The sequence below is a fragment of the Theropithecus gelada genome, chromosome 9, assembly GCF_003255815.1.
Source record: "Theropithecus gelada isolate Dixy chromosome 9, Tgel_1.0, whole genome shotgun sequence".
NCBI classification, from domain to species: Eukaryota; Metazoa; Chordata; class Mammalia; order Primates; family Cercopithecidae; genus Theropithecus; species Theropithecus gelada.
The window spans coordinates 30,591,268-30,610,848 of NC_037677.1; the positions used below are offsets into that span (position 1 = coordinate 30,591,268).

The following is a 19,581-nucleotide window of genomic DNA, read 5'->3' on the forward strand; positions in this document are numbered from 1 at the left end:
ACCTGAAAAGGTAGAGTAGATTCTCCCGCTTTTGCAATGAGATCAATTTTTGCGTGGCTCCACTGAGATTCGGAGAATCTGATTATTTTGCCTTGCTTTTGCAAGTTTCCATCTAGAGATGTTCTTGTAAAAACTGAAAGATGTGAATGTTGAGACAAATGATACCAAAACTGCACCTGTTGAAAACATATTTTCAATTATATAAATATTCCATTGACCTGTCTCTGGTAGTTTTTCCTATAATTTGAAATATTCATGACCTCAGGTGATCTGCCTGCCTCCCATCTCTACTAATAATCCAAAAATTAGCCAGGTGTGGTGGCGTGCGCGTGTAATCCCAGCTGTTCGGGAGGCTGAGGTAGGAGAATCGCTTGAACCCAGAAGGTGGGGAGGTTGCAGTGAGCTGAGATCATGCTGTTGCACTCCAGCCAAGGCAACGAGAGCGAGACTCCATCTCAGAACCAACAACAACAAACTATGTATATATATTCCAAACAACTTCTGTGTTAAATATAATCTTCTCAATTCTCCTTTCCCCCAGATGTGTAACCCAGTCATGGCAGTACTATTGTTTCCATGGAAGTTTCCAGAATCCTTCTCTGACTTCTTATAAATCTGGGAGGTACACGTTGAAACTCAACATTAAAAATCAAGTATCACTATACATACTTGATGTTTCAAACAAGAAAAAGTTTCCTTAAAAATTATTTTTAGTTTAATTTTAAAAACTGTAATTAATACTTTATACTAATTTAGTCTCTGTGGTAACATTACCAAATTACTTGGAAGCTCACAGGGTACTGTTAATCAATAATTGAGCCAAGTAAGACAACATTCTTCAAGGGCAGGGAAGCTTAATCATTTCACTTCCTATTCACCATCAAGAATAACACAATCTAAAGGTTTGATGGCTTAACTACATAGTAAAGAGAACAGAGAGGATTATTCCAGGTGCTGATAGCAGTAGCCCTAAAATGAAATTCCATACTGTTACTGATTCAACCAATATTTACTGAGCACTTTCTAAGTACCTGGAGCTGTATGAGGCAAAAATTAATTCCCTCAATGTTGTTTGGATGATTCATTCTGTAAAATATGCCCACAAAACCTCCATTAAAACAAGTTCAGATATGCTGCAGTCAAATTTTTTTGCTTCTTCTGATTATCACATAACAGGTCCTAAGGCTGTATGTTTTAAAGAAAAACCCAACATTTAAAGATGAGGTCCCTCAAAAGTGGAACATTTCTCTTTAGATTGAGCGATATTTTTTCAGGTTTGTTATATTTTAAATTCTTTTTAAAAAATGTTTTCTTATTCATCATTGTGCTTTTATACTGATACATGGACAGATACTAGCGTATATATAGGCAAACCATGCATTTCACTATTGAGACCCAATTCCAGTGATGAATGTTGACCGAAAAAGATGTTTTAAATGCTTTAAAAAAATTTTTTTTCATTTCATAACATCAAGTATTCTATTTGGTACAAATTTTTATCAATGTCTACTTAATTGTGACCACCTGATTTAAAAATTCTGATTGTTTAATTTCATTTTAGATTTTATTACTGTACTTACCTTAATTCACACCTTGACAGGTAAGTTAGAAACAAAAATAATGGAAATGTTTAATTAAATTCCATGGAAAGAGATGATTCATGTTTCTCAACTGCAATTAAATTTTAGATCCCTGCTGTAAGTTTCACTATGTCCCAAGCTTGTAAATATGCAAAACACAGCTTGAAACCTAGTTGTACAAGAGATGTGCATGTCCCATTAGAATTTCGAGCTGTCAAACTGTCACTCAGTACATCACCAGTGTGAAGTTATTTTAATAGTGTATTAAGTATAAATGCCAATGGGATCCACATTCAATGGGATAAGAGCTCGGAACTTATATATAATTTACTTTTTTACAGAATTTGCATTATGGAGACTTAAATTCTTAAGTTATTAGATACCAAGAAATGTTCCATTATCTTTTCAATTTCTGAGGGTGAAATCACTGAACAAAAGTTATTGATACAGCTCACAATTTTTTTAAATTCATTGTTTTTTCTATTTACTTTTAGGTTCAGGGGTACATGTGAAGATTTGTTACATAGGTAAACACATGTCACGGGGGCTTGTTGTACAGATTATTTAGTCACCCAGGTACTAAGCCTTGTACCCAATAGTTATCTTTTCTGCTCCTCTCCCTCCTCCACCCTCCCCACTAAAGTAGACCCCAGTGTCTGTTGTTTTCTTCTTTGTGTTCATATGTTCTCATTATTTAGCTCCCAACTTGTAAGTGAGAACATGTGGCATTTGGTTTTCTCTTCCTGTGTTAGTTTGCTGAGGAAAATGGCCTCCAGCTCCACCCATGTTCCCACAAAAGACATGATCTTTTTCTTTTTATATGGCTGCATATTTCGTAGTACATATGTACCACTCTTTCTTTATACAATCTGTCATAGATGGGCATCTAGGTTGATTCCATGTCCTTGCTACTGTAAATAGTGCTGCAATGACCATTCACATGTATGTGTCTTTATGATAGAATGATGTCTTTTTTCTTTTTCTTTCTTTTTTTTTTTTTTTTTTTGAGACAGGGTTTCACTCCAGTTGTTCGGGCTGGAGTGCAGTGGCGTGTTCATAACTCACTGCAGCCTCAACCTCCCGAGCTCAGGTAATTCTCCCACCTCAGCCTCCTCAGTAATTGGGACTACAGGCATGCACCACCATGCTCAGCTATTTTTTTTTTTTTTTTTTAAATTTTCAGTAGAGATGAAGGTTTCACCATGTTACCCAGACTGGTCTTGAACTCCTGGACTCAAGCAATCCACCCACTTCACCTGCCCAAAGTGCAGGGATTACAGGCGTGAGCCACTGCCCCTGACCTACAGTAGAATAATTTCTATTACTCTGGGCATATATACCCAGTAATAGGATTGCTGGGTGGAATGGTTGTTCTGCTTTTAGCTCTTTGAGGAGTTGCCATACTGCTTTCTGCAATGGTTGAACTAATTTACACTCCTATCAACAGTGTATAAGCATCCCTTTTTCTCCACAACCATGCCAGCATGTTATTTTTTGACATTTTAATAATGGCCATTCTGACTGGTGTGAGATGGTATCTCATTGTGGTTTTGATTTGAATTTCTCTAATGATCAATTTTAAGTTATTGATACAAGCTGTGATTTCACACAAGCAGTACTCAAGTACGCAAACTCTGTGCCTCTCAGCCTGGTATATGCCAGTAGCAGAACACTAAACCTTAAACTCCAAATCATGAAACATGTCATAAATTCCTCACAGAACTTATTATAGTAATTTGTGTTTTCCAGGTATTCAGTTAATATGTATTGGGAAAAAAAGAAGAAATGAGTGGACTGTTAATATCGGTGCTTAAGTAAATGCCTGTAAACATTCAGAAATATATAGAGAGAGAAAATAGACAGAGAGAGAGAGAGAGAGAGAGAGAGAGACAGAGAGAAGAGAGGAAGAAAGATAATCTGTTCTATGTCAAAAAATGTATAAGGCATTATGGGTTCTTAGGGACCTTTGAGTCTTTTGGAGGAAGAGTGGCAAAAGAAAATGAGCATTTAATTATAATGAGCATAACTACAAAAGTGTGAAAATAGAGTGGCTATTAAATTTAAATTAATTAAAATGAAAATGAAAAATTCAGTTTCTCAGTTATGTTTTTGTTGTTGTTGTTGTTGTTGTTGTTGTTGTTGTTGTTTTTGAGACAGAGCTTCGTTCCGTTGCCCAGGCTGGAGTGCAGTGGCGAAATCTCGGCTCACTGTAGCCTCCGCCTCCCAGGTTCAAGCAATTCTCCTGCCTCATCCTCCTGAGTAGCTGGGACTACAGGCACATGCCACCACGCCTGGCTAAGTTTTGTATTTTCAGTAGAGATGGGGTTCCACCATGTTGGCCAGGATGATCTTGATCTCCTGACTTCGTGATCCATCCTCCTCGGCCTCCCAAAGTGCTGGAATTACAGGCATGAGCCACTGCGCCCGGCCTCTCAGTTATGTTTTAAATGCTCAATAGCTAGCTCTATGTAGCTAGTAGCTACTATACTTAACATAGGGGACATTGTCCATCATCCCAGAATGTCGCATTAAACAGGTCTGCAAAGCATGTAAGTGAAAATGACACCAAACATTCAAATTTTATTTACTACTTGATCATTTTTAAAGGAAATTTTCTTGACGCATGCCTGAATCATTCAAAAGCAGTTAAGTAAAATGTTAACAAAAAGGGCTTGCTTTTATTTTTCTTGGGTCTCCACTAAGGCAGATTTTATATACAGTATGACTATATTCAAGACTTTGAATCAATGCATTCAAGAGAATTTCATGTGGTTAAAAAAGTTTCCAACAAAGCAGTTCTTTTTGAATATTGAAGACAAAAACGGAAGCTCCAACTATTTTATTTTTAATTGTATTCTTATGATTTTAAATTATTTCTATTTTTAAAGTATCTAAATATGTATATATTAAATCATATATTTTACTACTAAAGGAAAGAATATCTGGTGATTTACAGCAGTTATTGTATATGGGTAAGTACCTAAGCTGGAGAGGGGGTGACAGTCTTAGTTCCATTGGCTCTTGTTTCTGTACAGTGCCTCTGGGGCCTTGGACTCTCTGATACTTCAGTCTGGGACACCCAAGGTGTCCCAGGTCATGATTCAGAAGTTTAAAATGACACCCAAGGTCATGACTCAGAAGTTTAAAATGATTTCTTCCTTATTTTTCTGTTTTCTTTTTTTTTTTTTTTTTTTAATTTTGATCATCTCTTGTTGAAACTCTCCTCTTCAAATTTTCTGCCAATTTTTTCAACTTGCCTATGGCCTTTGTTCTAATTCCTTCTCAATCTCAGAGCTCCTTGGTCAGATCTTCATGGCCATTCTCTATTTTATTCCAAACCCTCAGCAAACTCTGCCTTCTCTGCTTCACATCAGACCCTTTACGCCTTCCTCAGTCTGTTTATTGCCACACTTATTGCACCTTTATAAGATCTAGAATACGAAGATACAGAAGAACAAGCGTAGCCAAAAAAGCAAAATAAATAAATGGGAGAAATGAAAAAAAAATACAAGCTAAGATATCTACAGCGGCTCAAAATTCAGCTAGGAATAAGTATATATTGAAAGAGGGAATCATTCATCACATACATAAACACACAGACACACAAACACCTCCCTCACCATTACCATAGTGATTTGTATGGCTCCTAGTCAATTACACTTTTTCCTGGGCATTCTTTTCCTGAACAAGCTTACACTGAGGTTTAGAATCTTCAATAAAACAGAATCTGTTTTTCTAGTTTAAATGATTAATCTTCAGGTGCTTTGATGAACAGAGTGGAGAGAGAGCACCTGCTCGCCCTTTCCTCTGTAGACCGTCGCTTCCTCTAGAATCCATCAGCTACTGTAACATTGATCTTTGGATTAAACACAATGACCAGGGACTAGAGCACAACTGTACCATTCCAGGACATGCTCCAAAATTATTTTTTTTTCTAAATTGTTCTTTGACTCGAGTTCATTGTCCTACTTTGGGGACATTGTAAGACATGGCCTTTGAAAACTCCTTGAGATTTGTAAGTAGAGTATAATTATTATACTGGACTTACCCTCTTGTAGCTTGGAGCATTTTACACTGAATTGCTGTCAGTATCCCCCACTAAACTACATTTTATTAGAGCAAGTATGTGTTTAGGTTGTTGCCATTATATTCCCTGCATCAAGGACTGTAATCAACACACAGTAGATAAGCAATATATATGTGTTGGATCGTAGGCATAATGTTTACTTTCGTATCATAGCAAGCACTCAGAGGAGAAGTCTCAGAATAACTATTTTTAGTTTTGTTTTTTTTCTTTTTACTTCCTTGAATCTGAACCACATGTGGCCCTCTCTTCATTGGCAGACTCAAATGTGTAGGCTGGCCCTAATAAACCTTACTTTGGGATCCAACCCATCTCTGGTTTCATCTACCTTTGTCCTGATTTTACTGAAGGAATATTAATGTAATTGTAAAACAAGTTGGAGAACTAAAAACAAAACAAAGATCAATAGATGAACATACAAATTTTGAAAGCAAAAGCTTCATATTATCCATCTTCCTGTATTTAATTGTGAAGTCCTAAAAGTAAGAGATTATGTTATTTACACAGTAACTCAAATATGAGAATTCAGAAAATATTAGTATCCACATTAATTCCCTTCATACTTTATGTTTCCTAGTTAATTGTAAACAGTAGCAGCATTTCAACAGCATAAGATAGAATAGCTTTGGGCTTCCTCATGTTCTGTTAGTCCTATCTCATATTTCAAAGAAAAATGCCAATTTTCCACTAGTGGCTGAAGGAACTTTTGAAGCGTAAATTAAAGTCCGCATCTTGAACAATGATTAGCTGCGGGAACAACTGTCCATGCTGATGTCATGTGTTGGCCACATATAAAGTACAAGGTAATCCATGTAAACTGGCCCTAAAATTGTGCTGTTAAAGATGGCAACTCACAAGAAAGCTCAAGTTGCTTTAAAGTCCTTTCAAAAAAAGAAAAATTTCTTAACTGTAAGCGTCATATAGGTTTATATAAGAAAAAAAAAAACATATACTTTCATAAAATGAAGGCTTTAATCATGTCAAAGTACCCCACACTGGTTATCTCACTGCTTGACTCTACTACCTTATAATGAAGAACACTGGTTCCATGAAAGCACTATTAATACATTCCAATTCAGAGGACTGGCTAGATTTTCCAATTACCCAAGAAGGTAAGAATTTGTTTTGTTTGCTTATTCTGTAACTTTCATGTAAGAAAATATCACATATTGCCACAAACTTATAAAAACAGTCATATTATAGTCTTAGAAAAATCCTGAGAACCTTAGCTATGTGTATCTCAGACTATCAATAACATTCTCCTACAGTCTAGTCCTACTTCCTAAACTGGAAAGCATTATAAAGCAACTCAAATATCCTTTCTGCTAACTCAAAGACTCCTAAAATTCAAGCACATAGAGAAAAGCATGAAAAACAAATATCTCCTCTGGCAGTCTGTAGTGGCTCCTTGAAACAGTCTCAGGTTTTCAAAAACCAAGGCAAACCATGAAGTCAGCATCCACAGCCTTTAGAAATTGAAGCCTTGGTTTCAACATAAACTAGCAAGCACTCAAAGTGTCCATGACAGCATTTTCACTGAGACCCCACCTAAATAACACCCTCAACCCCAACTAAGTCACAAATTTAAGCAAAAATTAAGTGTCCTTAAGTGGAAACAATGATAAACTGAAACTCAATCCCGGCGACCACAAATCAATGGCTATCAGGAAGCATACAATGAGAGGAAATATAGATTACCTTTTAAAATCATATACATACGTTTGATTTCTCAGGGACTCTAGGTGAGTCATAGGAATTTCTAATACACTCTTAATATCTTCAAATTTGTGTAAAGCAGGCAGAATTAACACATCGTATTCCTTCATATTCAATTTCTTCTATATAACTGACATTCGTGGTCTCATCACATTAATGTATGACCTTGAATTAAATCTAAGTTAGCTTGTACTTTCAAAGAACAAGTGCTTCTGGACTTCTAGATTTTTCCCTCCAAAAAAAAAAAAAAAAAAGAAAAAAAAAACCTCTATATCTATCTTTCTCTTTTTCTGTCTATCTTATAGGATTTAATTAAAATAAAGAGGTGGGAATGGGTAAAAGGCATTTGGATAAAATGGAAATGGAGACCAGGCAGTTGTTTTAATTCTTATTCTCACAAAGAAATGGGAAGAAACAAAAAAAAAAAAAGAAAGGAAAAGAAAGTATCTTTAGGACTTTAAAGTATCTATGGGACATCACTATTAAGAACTCAGGACACTCCCACTTAGACTTATTCCAAACTCAAAGTATAATTAGGTTTATACCTGGGAATAATATGTCACTTATCACCAGGGATGCCCAAGAAAATTGCTGTAACACTACACTTACAGGCAGTGAATGTACTGTGTGGCACTACTGATCTCTTCAATATTTTCTGACAAGTAAAGATCAAAAAATGAGCTGAAATCCTAAGGGCGAGAGGCATGTTGGAGCTCTCAAAAGGACTGAAAACAAGACAAGTTGAATAGAGACCTCTGATTTAGGTGTTACTTTTATGGAAAGCAAACGAATTATGTTGACTGAATTAAGATTATATTTGGTACATATATACCAATATTTGGTACAAACATTGTTTACCTATTATGTACCAAATATTTTGCCAGGTGCTTTATTTAATCACATTTTAATCCTTGTCATTATTCCATACAATCGTGTATGCTTCCAGTGTAAATGCTGACATTTAATCCATAGAATCATGTATGTTTCTGGTGTAGACACTAAGTCTCAAAAGGAATATACAATTTGTCTGAGCCACAATTACAAAGTGGCAAAAGAGACCTGAGCCAAGTCTGACTCGTCCGTCCTCTCTAAGCATTTATTATGCTGCTGAAATAAAAAGAGTATTTCACTGCTTGGTTTGTGTTTACCTGGCACCAGAGGACTCATTTGAAAAACTCAAATTTCAGTAAATATAATCATTTTTTCTGTATACATTTATCTTTACTTATCCATTCATCTTTCTTTCAACAAACACTTATTTAACTGACTTTATTTTTCTCAATGCACATTGTTGGCCAAACATTTTGGCAATATGTATCCACAGCTTTAGATTATTGAAATGACTGTGTGAAAAGAATATAAAATAACAGAAAGCTTCTTTAATAGCCGCTCCCAAAGAATGGTGCCAGTTACGTGTTACAAATGGTCTTTTAGAAGGACATGGCATTTCGTGTTGAAATAGCGCATATAAATCTCTTAATTCATCATTAAAGTGATAGTAAAACATGGCAGGCATTTACTAGCAGAATAACCCAAGCCCAGCGATTTACAACCACAGAATGGCCAATGGAAATTCAGAACAGTTGATTACCTGACATGGGTTAGAGGCAGTGAGCAATTTTGTAAGAACAGGACTTCCAAGCTTGGCCACCCCAGGGGAGTGCTGTGCCTCCAAATAAATAAATGATCCTGCAAAAACAAAGGGAAAGTCATACGGATACAAGTTCTCTTACACACTTAGCTGTTCTTTGCCCCAGAATCTTATCCTTGCACATGTTAAACTATCAATTAGATAAGGAAAATTACATTTTTACATATTTACTATTATGGTTTGTAGATAACAAATAGCATTTATACATGTATAACATTAAATACCTAAAATAACATTTAATCAATTAAAACAAGCTCTTGATCCAAATCACCTGAACAAACATTTTTATTGGCTTCATTTATGTCATAGAGTTTGACATCAAATTAAATGAAGCTTCTAAGCTGAAATTAGATATTCAACATGCCCTTCATGAAATACCCACAAGAGCTTTATTTTTTAGTTTCCTCACAAAGTACTGAAGGATATGAGCTTATGGAATGAATTTTAGTTTCTCAGGTTTGACATTGTTGTCTGTGCTAGAGGGGATGAAAGCTTAATTAAAGATCTAATCTGAACATTAACAAAATAACCGCTTTTAGATTTTAACTACGACGGATGTGCTCATAGCAAATGTGCAGGGGATAACATCTCTCAGCAGCTTAAAAGATCACATGTTCGGAGCTGCTGTCTGGGGTAGTTTCACTGAATATTGAAGACTTACAAGGAAGGCTATACCCAAGAATGTCAAAGTCTGATCCTGCCCTTTGATAATCACAATGATGGGCAATTTGGAAAACCAACTATTTTCACTGGAAAATACCATATTCAGAGAGTGATTTTCCTAGAGACAAGTTAATGCTGACTGCACAGAAAGGAAAGGATTTAGAATTAGAATGTATTATTTTATAGACTCCACCATGTGTTAAACCAAACAACCAAGGGTGTGAGTCAGCAGTGCCATCTTTGAGTAGGAAAAATATAAACCCAAGTTTATATTGTTTTTAAACCTCAAAACCAACTTGGAAAGATAAAGATTATTGTTCCCAAATTCCAAACTATGGGTAATGGAAACAGCATATGCAAGCAAGTTCATTAAATTCTCTATGCTTCACCTAGAAAGGAAAAGAGTAGAAAAAGGTCACTTTGAAAAATTCTTCCACCTAAAAATGCTCAGGTTTAGGTAAAATTCAACTGAATATTTTTAAAAAGACAATCCAAATTCTAAAAACAAATGAACCAGTATTCAAAGACCTTACTCCTCCAGTCATTTAAAAGAATATACACGATTTCAAACAAGCAGTTAATGAAGGTGAGAACACGTACACATTAAGACACCAAAATCTGAAAGGAGCAAAAGGTCTGAATAAATCATTTAGACAACAAAAGTAACTGAAAAAGTAATGAAAAGAAAACCTAACAAGAAATGTATGGTGCCACATCTGAGTTAAATTTAATTTTCTTTCTTTTCTTTTTTTTTTTTCCTGAGACAGGGTCTGGCTCTGTCACCTAGGCTAGAGTGCAGTAGCATGATTATGACTCACTGCTGCCTGGAACTCCCGGGTTCAAACAATCCTCCAGCTTTAGCCTCCCACTGGGACTGCAAGAGCACACTACCACATACAGCACATTTTTCCATTTTTTTTGTAGGGACAGAGTCTCAAACTCCTGACCTCAAGCAATCCTCTTGCCTTGGTCCTTCAAAGTGCTTGGATTTCAAGCATGAGCCACTGTACCTGGCTCCCTATTTAATTTTTAAAAAACAAACATTTGCAACATTATTCGAGGAACCTCAGATCTTAGAAAAATATGGAGAGCTTCCTGATTCATTTTAGGTTGCCAGAATATCTTTAATTTTTAATAAAACTGATGAAAACAGGACAAAATTTAAAACTCTAGAGAGCAACCTCACTTGTGAGCATAGGAACAAATATTCTAATTAAAATGATATCGAATAAATTTGAAATCATTATCCAAAAATAGTGTGTCTTGATTAATCTGAGCCTTCTGAGAATGGAGGTTTGGTTTAATTTACGAGCTCGGTCACCACATTCAATTACATCAACAAAATGAAAGTATCAAGTCATAGAATCCTATCTAAATGTTGAAAAGACTATGGAAAACCAGTGAACAATTTCAAGTCACAAACCTTAATAAAACAAAAGGAAATAATTAAATAAAGACTAATGAACAACCCCAAAATAAATAGCATTCTAAATGGCAAATGACAAAACAATAATTAAAATGAGAAATGACATAATATATTTCTGTCATAATTATCAATTAGAGATAATAGTAGACAATATATATTATCTTAGACTAATATTATCTTAAAGGTCTGGTGAATGTAGAAGCCAAGGAAATAAAACATCTAGTAGACATTATAGAAAGAGAGAGGCAAATTTCTCATGTTTTACCAATATTATAATTGTAAAAATGGAAAGCCAAAGTATTATATTTTTTATAATTATAGTATCATTTAAACAATTTGGCAAGCTAAATGGAAACAGGTATGCTATAAAATTACTTCTCTTAACTTAGCAGTAAGTTTCTAGATATAGAAACAGCAAGAAAAGTCCAACTCCTGATAGCAAAATTAACTTTTTTTAATGTAGGAATAAATTTAACAGAAAAGGGACATGATTTATATGAAGAACATTAAAAACTTTGTGAAAGACTACAAACTCCCTGGTTAGATGAAAAGAGATAACATGTTTCTAGATGGAAAGATAATAGAATTAAAATATGAAGTTACTGACCATTGATTGGGAAGCTAAATGCTATCCTACGATAATTTTAACCAAATATTTAGAAAGTTGATAATACTGTGTTAAAATTAATATGTGCAGGTAAGGGGTATAGAGAGCCTAAACTCTGACCACAGGCCCAGGGACTTCTAGGAATATGTCCCTTGATTTATCTTCCTATAAGTCTGCTCTAAACAATGAACCAAGTTGGAGAAATGTGGAATTTAGCAATTGTATTCCCGGTAACGGCAAGGAGTTTACTTCTGGTAATCAGAATTGTTTATTGTAAAACTCTTACACACCCACATATCCCAGAGGGGCTATGTGATCCGCACAATATAAAAATTAAAGGAGGGAGTGAATAGTCTCCCTGGGTTAAAGTGTTCACATCTGGCTCGACCTCATCTTCTGCACAACATGCATCCTTGTTAATGCACGGGCCTAAAAGTAACACCTCACATGTTTTGAGAACATTAGAGGCCAGTCTCTATAACTTTTACAAATGCAAAAGTTATAACCAAGCATTACCATATAGAATGAAGAAATAAATAATAAATAAAACTATTCCAATTACGTTTGGTTCCGGAGTGCAAGAGGGGTTTAATATTTAAAAAATGAATTTACCTTATAGACAAAAAAGATAATCTGACAATCATATGATCATAATAGATGCTGAAAAATATTGAAAATTTTTAACATACATTCAATTTTTTAATTTTTTTTTAAAAGTACACTCTGAATAGAAGGGAGCATTCTTATATGATAAAGAATACAATTTTTCAGTAAGAATGGAACTTGAGGTTCAACTATTGACAGCTTTTCCTCTGAGACAGAAATAAGACAAGTCTAGCAGCTATCACCAGTTCTATTCAACACATTCTAGAAATTCTATCCAGTACATAAAACAACAAAAGAAAAATAGAAATGTTAATATTTAGAAAAAAGGAAATAAAATTGTCATTATTTGCAGACAAAATAATTGTGATCCTAGAAAATAATATATATATATATATAAGTTCTTAACTACGATAAATAAAATTACCAAGGCCACTGGATACAAGGTCAATATTTTCTATAAAAAATGCATTTCTATATGTCAGCAATAATTAAAATAAGAAGTTCTTTAAATGTAACATTTATAATAGCACAAAAACCTAGGAAAATATTAGCAAAAGATTTTCAAAATCTCTACACTGAAAGTTGTAAAATATTATTTAGTAAAATTAAAGAACCCAAATAAATTGATACATTGGAAACATTTGAAAAAAATATTTTTCAGTGAAATGCAAATAAATACTACATATGAGAAAGCATTGTATACCCATTAATTGGAAATTTTTAAAGAGAATTATAATGCCTCTTGCTGGTAGGAAAATAGGAAAAAGTACTCCCATTTTGCCACTGAAAATTGAAGTACTAAAGTTTCAGGGGAAATGAATCTATAAATATTTATTGAAAGTATAAATACATATCTTGATTTAAAAATATAGGAATCTCACTCCTAGTTATCTGTTGCATAAAATCGAAAGTATCCTACGTGAGGAAATGTGTAGAATAATAAATTTGAAACACTGTCATGATATTGATGTCACTGGATAGGGGAATGGCTAGATACATTATAGTATATCCAAATCAAATAAATTTAGCTAAATAAACAAACATGAATTAAACTTCTTCTGATTCCAGGTAACACTGAGTATCACAGACCAGATTTTATCTTCTGTCTTAAACTAGCAAAAAAAATTAGATAAAAGCATATTTAGCATGGATTGTCAAATACAGGACGTTGAGAATGCAAGATAGTGACAGATCACAGGATAGTGATCTCTGAGAGACGGGAAACAAACGAGTTAGGTCCTGCAATTTCCACAGCTTACTGCCTAGATAGAGTTTCCAGGTGCCTGTGCAGAGGGGAAACACAGGAGTGTGGTGGTCTCCTCAAGTTGAAACAGATAGAGTCGGTGCTTTGGGGAGACCCACATGGGTAGAATTCGTAAGACAGAGTGCCAGCTGCCCCTTTCAGGTACTGGAGCTTTGTAAAGACAGCAAGCTCCGGAGATCTGCAGACAGTCCCCCCTAAATCGCCATGTAAGGACCAATCGTGTGCATGGATTGGAGAAAACTACCTGAGTCTGGGGATAAAAACACCCGAAATGGATAGCTGGAACATTTCCTGAAGGTCACAGAAAGTCAGGAAAGGTGGAGTTCTCTTACCACCCAGAGTCCAAAAAAACAGACATAGGCACTGGATAGAGAACTCAAATCAAACACTTGTGCCCAGACAAAAACACATATGCAAATTTGACAATGTTTTTACTCATATTCGACAATATTTGGAAACAATCCAAGTGTCCTTCAGCTGGTTAGTGGATAAATGAAGTATGGTTCATCCACACAATGGACCCAACTACTCAGCAGTAAAAAAGGAAGGAACTGTGGCTGAAGCCAGTGACATGGATGAGTCTCAAGTCCTTTATGCTAATTGAAAGAAGGCAGAATCGAAATGCTACATATGATATGATTCCATTTTCAAGACATTCTGGAATAGGCAATACAGTAGGGATAGAAATCAGACCATTGGTGTCGGTGGTTGGAAGTGGGAGAATCACTGAGTATAAAATGGCACTGAACAACGTGTGGGGCAGGAATAGAATTGTTTTATATCTTCATTTTTGTGATGGTTACACAATTGTATATGTTTGTTAGAACTCAGTGAACTGTACACTAAAATGGTTGAATTTTACATTTAACCAATACTTTACCATAAAAAAATGAAAAAAAAGACAGTATTTGATGACTTGGAGCAACTGCCATAAGCTATCTTTAGTAACAAGACAATAGTTACAAGATAATATATTTCTTATAAAATAAACAATCATAGAACCACATATAATTTTGAATATGTATGTATCTACTATGTATATATCTGTGTGGGACTATATGAACTTAGATAAAAGTGGCAGATAATTAACATGAGTTGCCTACTTTGATGGAAATTTAACAGAGTAGGAATAGTAAGGTAGAAACCAAGCAAAAAAGGAAGGAAGGAAATTAGAGACTTAATTACACACATATGCACAAAAACTACATAATTATCAACATATTCAGCCTGGTCAACACGGTGAAACCTCTGGCTCTACTAAAAATACAAAAACAAAAAATCAGCCGGGCGTGGTGGTGTGCACCTGTAGTCCCAGCTACTTGGGAGGATAAGGCAGGAGAATTGCTTGAACCTGGGAGGTGGGGTTTGCAGTGAGCATAGATCACACCACTGCACTCCAGCCTGGGCAACTGAGTGAGACTCTGTGTTAGACAGACAGACAGACAGACAGACAGACAGATAGATAGATAGATAAAAAGAAAGAGAGAGAAAGAAAGAAAGAAAAGAAAGAAAGAAAGAGAAAGAGAGAAAGAAAGAAAGAGAAAGAAAGAAAGAAAGGAAGGAAGGAAGGAAGGAAGGAAGGAAGGAAGGAAGGAAGGAAGGAAGGAAGGAAGGAAGGAAGGAAGGAAAGGAAGGGAGGGAAAGAAAGAGAGAGAGAGAAAGAAAGAAAAAGTTTTAAAAGCTGCAATCTATGTTTAAGGCTCTAAGAACAAAATGAACTAGAACTTCACTTTCTTAGATATCAGAACTATTAGGCTGCCTCTGACTACCAGAAATTTCCATTTCACTTTCCTTTCTCTTCCTGGTCCTTTTTTTTTTTTTCAATTCTCCTCCTCACTTGCAATTTAAAACCACTACTGATTCTCTTTAAGGTTTGATCATGGCAATCCTAGGTAAAGAAATGCTGACTCCGTGATCCAGATACACATATATATATTTATTGGCCCTTTCTAAAATGAGAAAGACTGAGTTTTTGTCCCTCACACTCTGGGTGAGACCAGCTGCCCCTAGTTTTATCAGTCATATTGTTATCTTTCACTATTCTTCATCTCACCAGAAAAGAATGAGTCTTTCAACATCTAACACAGGGGCTCTACTAGAATCTTTTTAATGCAAATCATAGTTATGTAGTAATTATAAGACAGTAAGAGATTAAAGGTGAATTATAAACATATTTTCTAATTGTCTTATCTGCTGCTATTCCTAGTCTTATTAGAATGGACAACAAATACCTATTAATATTAATGGAGCTCTTACTATATGAAAAACCTTCACAGATGTTATTTCATTTAATCCTCATGACAACTCCACAGGGAAGCTACTTTTCTTTTCTCTATTTTCTATCTAATAAAACTGAAGCACCCTAGCATTTAGACATGGGTGCAGTGTCAACATCCTGACAGAACCCTGGGCAGCCCGTGCTCTTCCCTAACTGACTACGGTAGTGCTCACAACAGACCACCATGACACACTGCCTGCACAGCTTCCCTTTGGGAAACACTGCCTTGGCTTAGGCCTTCGTCATCTCTCACTGATATTTCTTCAGCACATCCATGTTTTTTTCCACCCCAGCCTTTCACCTTCTCCATTCCCCTCATCTCAGCCAGAACAGTTGTTTAGAGCAAATTTGATCAGCAAAATTGGTCACGTGCTTTAATATGACTACCTGGGTCACCATCATCCTGCAGACACATTTCCAATTCCTCAGCACTCTCTAGAGTCCCCTTCCTTCCTCTCCTGTTTCATCACTTCTGTTCTCCTGTCCAATCATACATGTCTTTCATCCCTAACTACTCCCATCTTTCTGCCCTCTTTTGGGATTCTTTCCTCCAATTAGGATATGATCCCTCCCACCTCTCTTTGGTTCTGCCTTCTCTCCATAATTCCTTACTTCTGGCTCCCCGACTACTTTTCATTTCCCTTCAGTGCTCAGTTCAGGAGTCATTTCCTTCGGTAAGGCATCTCGAATTCATCTGAATCATCTTCCATCCCTCTTAAAGCATCCTCATAACTGACTGCAATTCCTTGCTTATCTACTTCAGTTACCAGACTCAGACCACCTCAAAGGCAGGGATCATGGTGTCCATCTTTGTGCATCCAGGTATTGTATATGCTATATATTTAATAATTGACTTGAACAGAAGAAAAGAAGTAAAATATTATATAAGTTTAGAGAAAATGTGCTGTTAATACATAGTTCCAATGATTTATATTCCCCTATCTATTTTAAACTTTAAACTTAATATAGTCTGCCACAAATCTTAAAGAAATGAGTCATGGCACAAAAGCAAAAATTAAGAACTTACCACACTGTTAAACAACAAACTGGGTTTACGGCTGTAGTCAACAGACGGATGGTTAAATTCTCCCACCCCATCCCCTAGTACCCTCACCCACTACCACCAACCCTAATTTCCAATGGCTGTAATTAAAAATATGATCAATACTTATTTTTTATATAATTCTTTGGAAGTCTGAAAGAAGAAACAAATAGGATAATGTTCAATGAGGCTGAAAGATGATCTACAGTACAAGTACAGTTGTGCTATTATAAGGCTGGCCAGGTGTGGTGGCTCACTCTTATAACCCCAGCAGTTTGGGAGGCTGAGGTGAGAGGATTGCTTGAGGCTAGGAGTTCGAGATCAGCCTGGGCAACACGGAGAGACAGCGTCTTTACTTAAAATATATACATTTAAGAAGTAAAATTAATATGATGCTAACTTATATGGGGAATGACATCCGATGATAAATGTAAACAAAACAAAAAAGAGAACAAACCCTTTCTGTTTTATTGGTGTTTCACAGATACTTATTGGAATACCACAGGTAGTTATGGTTCCTATTTTAAGAGGATATGTAAACACTGGAATGACGGTTAAAAATATATATGTGGAAGAATAAGACTGTTTGTGATAAAGAAGCATGAAGAGTGATTAAATTGCATTCAAGTATTTGTAGATTTATGTTACAGATAGTGCTAAATCTCTGTTCTCAGTTCCCAGAAACAAGATTAGACTATTTTTCTTCCTGTTTTGAAAAAACTGGATTGCTCTAAAAAGAAGGCAAGTCTACTGAACTCGATTCTGGGCAACTTGAGAAAATGATCAGAAAACTTTTCCACCTCTTTATGCCTTTAACCCAATCTTATAAAAATTGCAACAACAAAAATGTTGGTGATTAAAACAACACTCCTTTCAGGGAACTCAATTACCCACTAATTATTAACTTGGTCAGGAGGTTTTAAAGCAAGACAAACTAGAGTTCCATGTATATAGCCTACAGAGGAAAAATGAAAATACATAGTATCATCATCCCACAACATGCAAGAAAGAAAACTAATTTTTTTTCTTAAAGAGGAAAATGTCCTACCATGATTTATGTTTGCTGTGTGATCAGCTGCAGGGAAGTGGTGCTCTCCACCATTCAATCCTTTCATCAGCTTCCAGTGTGAATCTTCTGTGAGAAATCGCTCCCAGCCACAGAAACCCGACTCAAAGTCACAGGTGAGATGCTTTGCTGTTACACGTGGAAGAGAAAAAGGTGAGGAGAAACGAAGAGCATGCAGGGAAACACTGCTCTGCATTAGCTAATCATCTTAGGAGGCCTGCAAAATTATTCTTCTTGGTAGTGAATGTTCTCTGATTATTAGAATAGCTTGCCTTTATCCAGTCCCACACCATATCCCAGGTGCTGTGTGAGGCATGACCCTTCCACATGCTTCTATCTGTAAGTCTGGTACATTTCATTCCAGTTGGCCATTTCCATTGTATTTAATCATGCAAGGTGGAACTCCAGAGCTTTTCAGGGAGTAACTAATTTGCTTGCCCAGTATAAACCTGCTGAGATGGTCGTTTAAAGGAAGAAAATCCATTGGGAAGGGGGAAATTTAAATTAATTCTGGACATGCAAACAACTTGAGGTCAGCATCTCAGTATTCATTTTATTATTCTATCCTAACACTTTCTCAAAAAAAAAAAAAAAAAGCCTAGCCGTTTTGGAATTGCAGGTAAATTAGATATTCTGAACTGAGCTTGTGTTATCTTTTGTCTTTTTCTTTTTTTTTTAGGCAGACTCTCGTTCTGTCACTCAGGCTAGAGTGCAGTGACACAATCTCGGCTCAATGGCTCAATGCAATCTCCACCTCCTGGGTTCAAGCAATTCTCCTGCCTCGGCCTCCCAAATAGCTGGGATTACAGGCACATGCCACGATGCCCGAATATTTTTTGTATTTTTAGGAGAGACAGTGTATCACTATGTTGGCCAGGCTGGTCTTGAACTCCTGACCTCAAGTGATCTGCTCATCTTGGCCTGCCAAAGTGCTGGGATTACAGGCATGAGCCACTGTGCCCAGCCTGAGCCTGTCTTCACTTAATACATAACTCAAAAGTTGCCAAGTACTTAATTTCCTCCATTTATCATAAAAGAACTGGTTCTAGAGAAAGTCGGTGTTTGGAGCATACTTTATAGGCATCTTTTACAGCTTTGACACCAGATTTATGAGAGAAAAATAGACAGTTTCATAAGACTGGGCATTCAACTAGAAAGCCTAATAGCTTGATTTGTGCTTTCAACAAATTCATTTTTATGTGCTTAAATTTCATTTTCCTAAAATAAGAATCATAGTATCAGACTATCTTAGATAGTACTTTTGGGGAAAAATTAATACAATTAATTTATAAGCTTATTCCTAAATATTCCTCTTTATGCTGAGGCACTTTTCAAACAGTGGGGGAGAAAAGGAGAATTAAATTGATTATCAGAAAACATCCAAATTTTTGACAGGATTCCTAAGATCTTCATGCTATTGTCTTTAATAACAATAAAAAGAGCCGTACTACCACTGAGTTCTAAGTATGTAGCAGGTATTTTACACATATTACCCTTAATTCTTACACTCTACATAGTAAATACCATTTCCTAAAAGAGAAAATTGGAACTCAGAACACGAAGCAACTTGCCTGTGGTACATTTTAGTAAATGAGACA

The 19,581-nt window shown here is 35.8% G+C and overlaps 1 protein-coding gene across 1 annotated transcript in view; it reads right to left on the bottom strand.

Annotated features, from left to right (window-relative positions):
• The window catches only part of MALRD1 (MAM and LDL receptor class A domain containing 1), a 670,416-nt gene that overhangs the window by 555,655 nt on the left and 95,180 nt on the right, over positions 1 to 19,581 (bottom strand). Inside the window, exons 11-13 of the mRNA XM_025396215.1 lie at positions 17,966 to 18,112; positions 8,972 to 9,069; positions 3 to 176 (exon numbers count right to left, since the gene is read on the bottom strand). Of these exons, the coding sequence (XP_025252000.1) occupies positions 3 to 176; positions 8,972 to 9,069; positions 17,966 to 18,112 (419 nt within the window). The remainder of the gene's footprint in view (positions 1 to 2; positions 177 to 8,971; positions 9,070 to 17,965; positions 18,113 to 19,581) is intronic.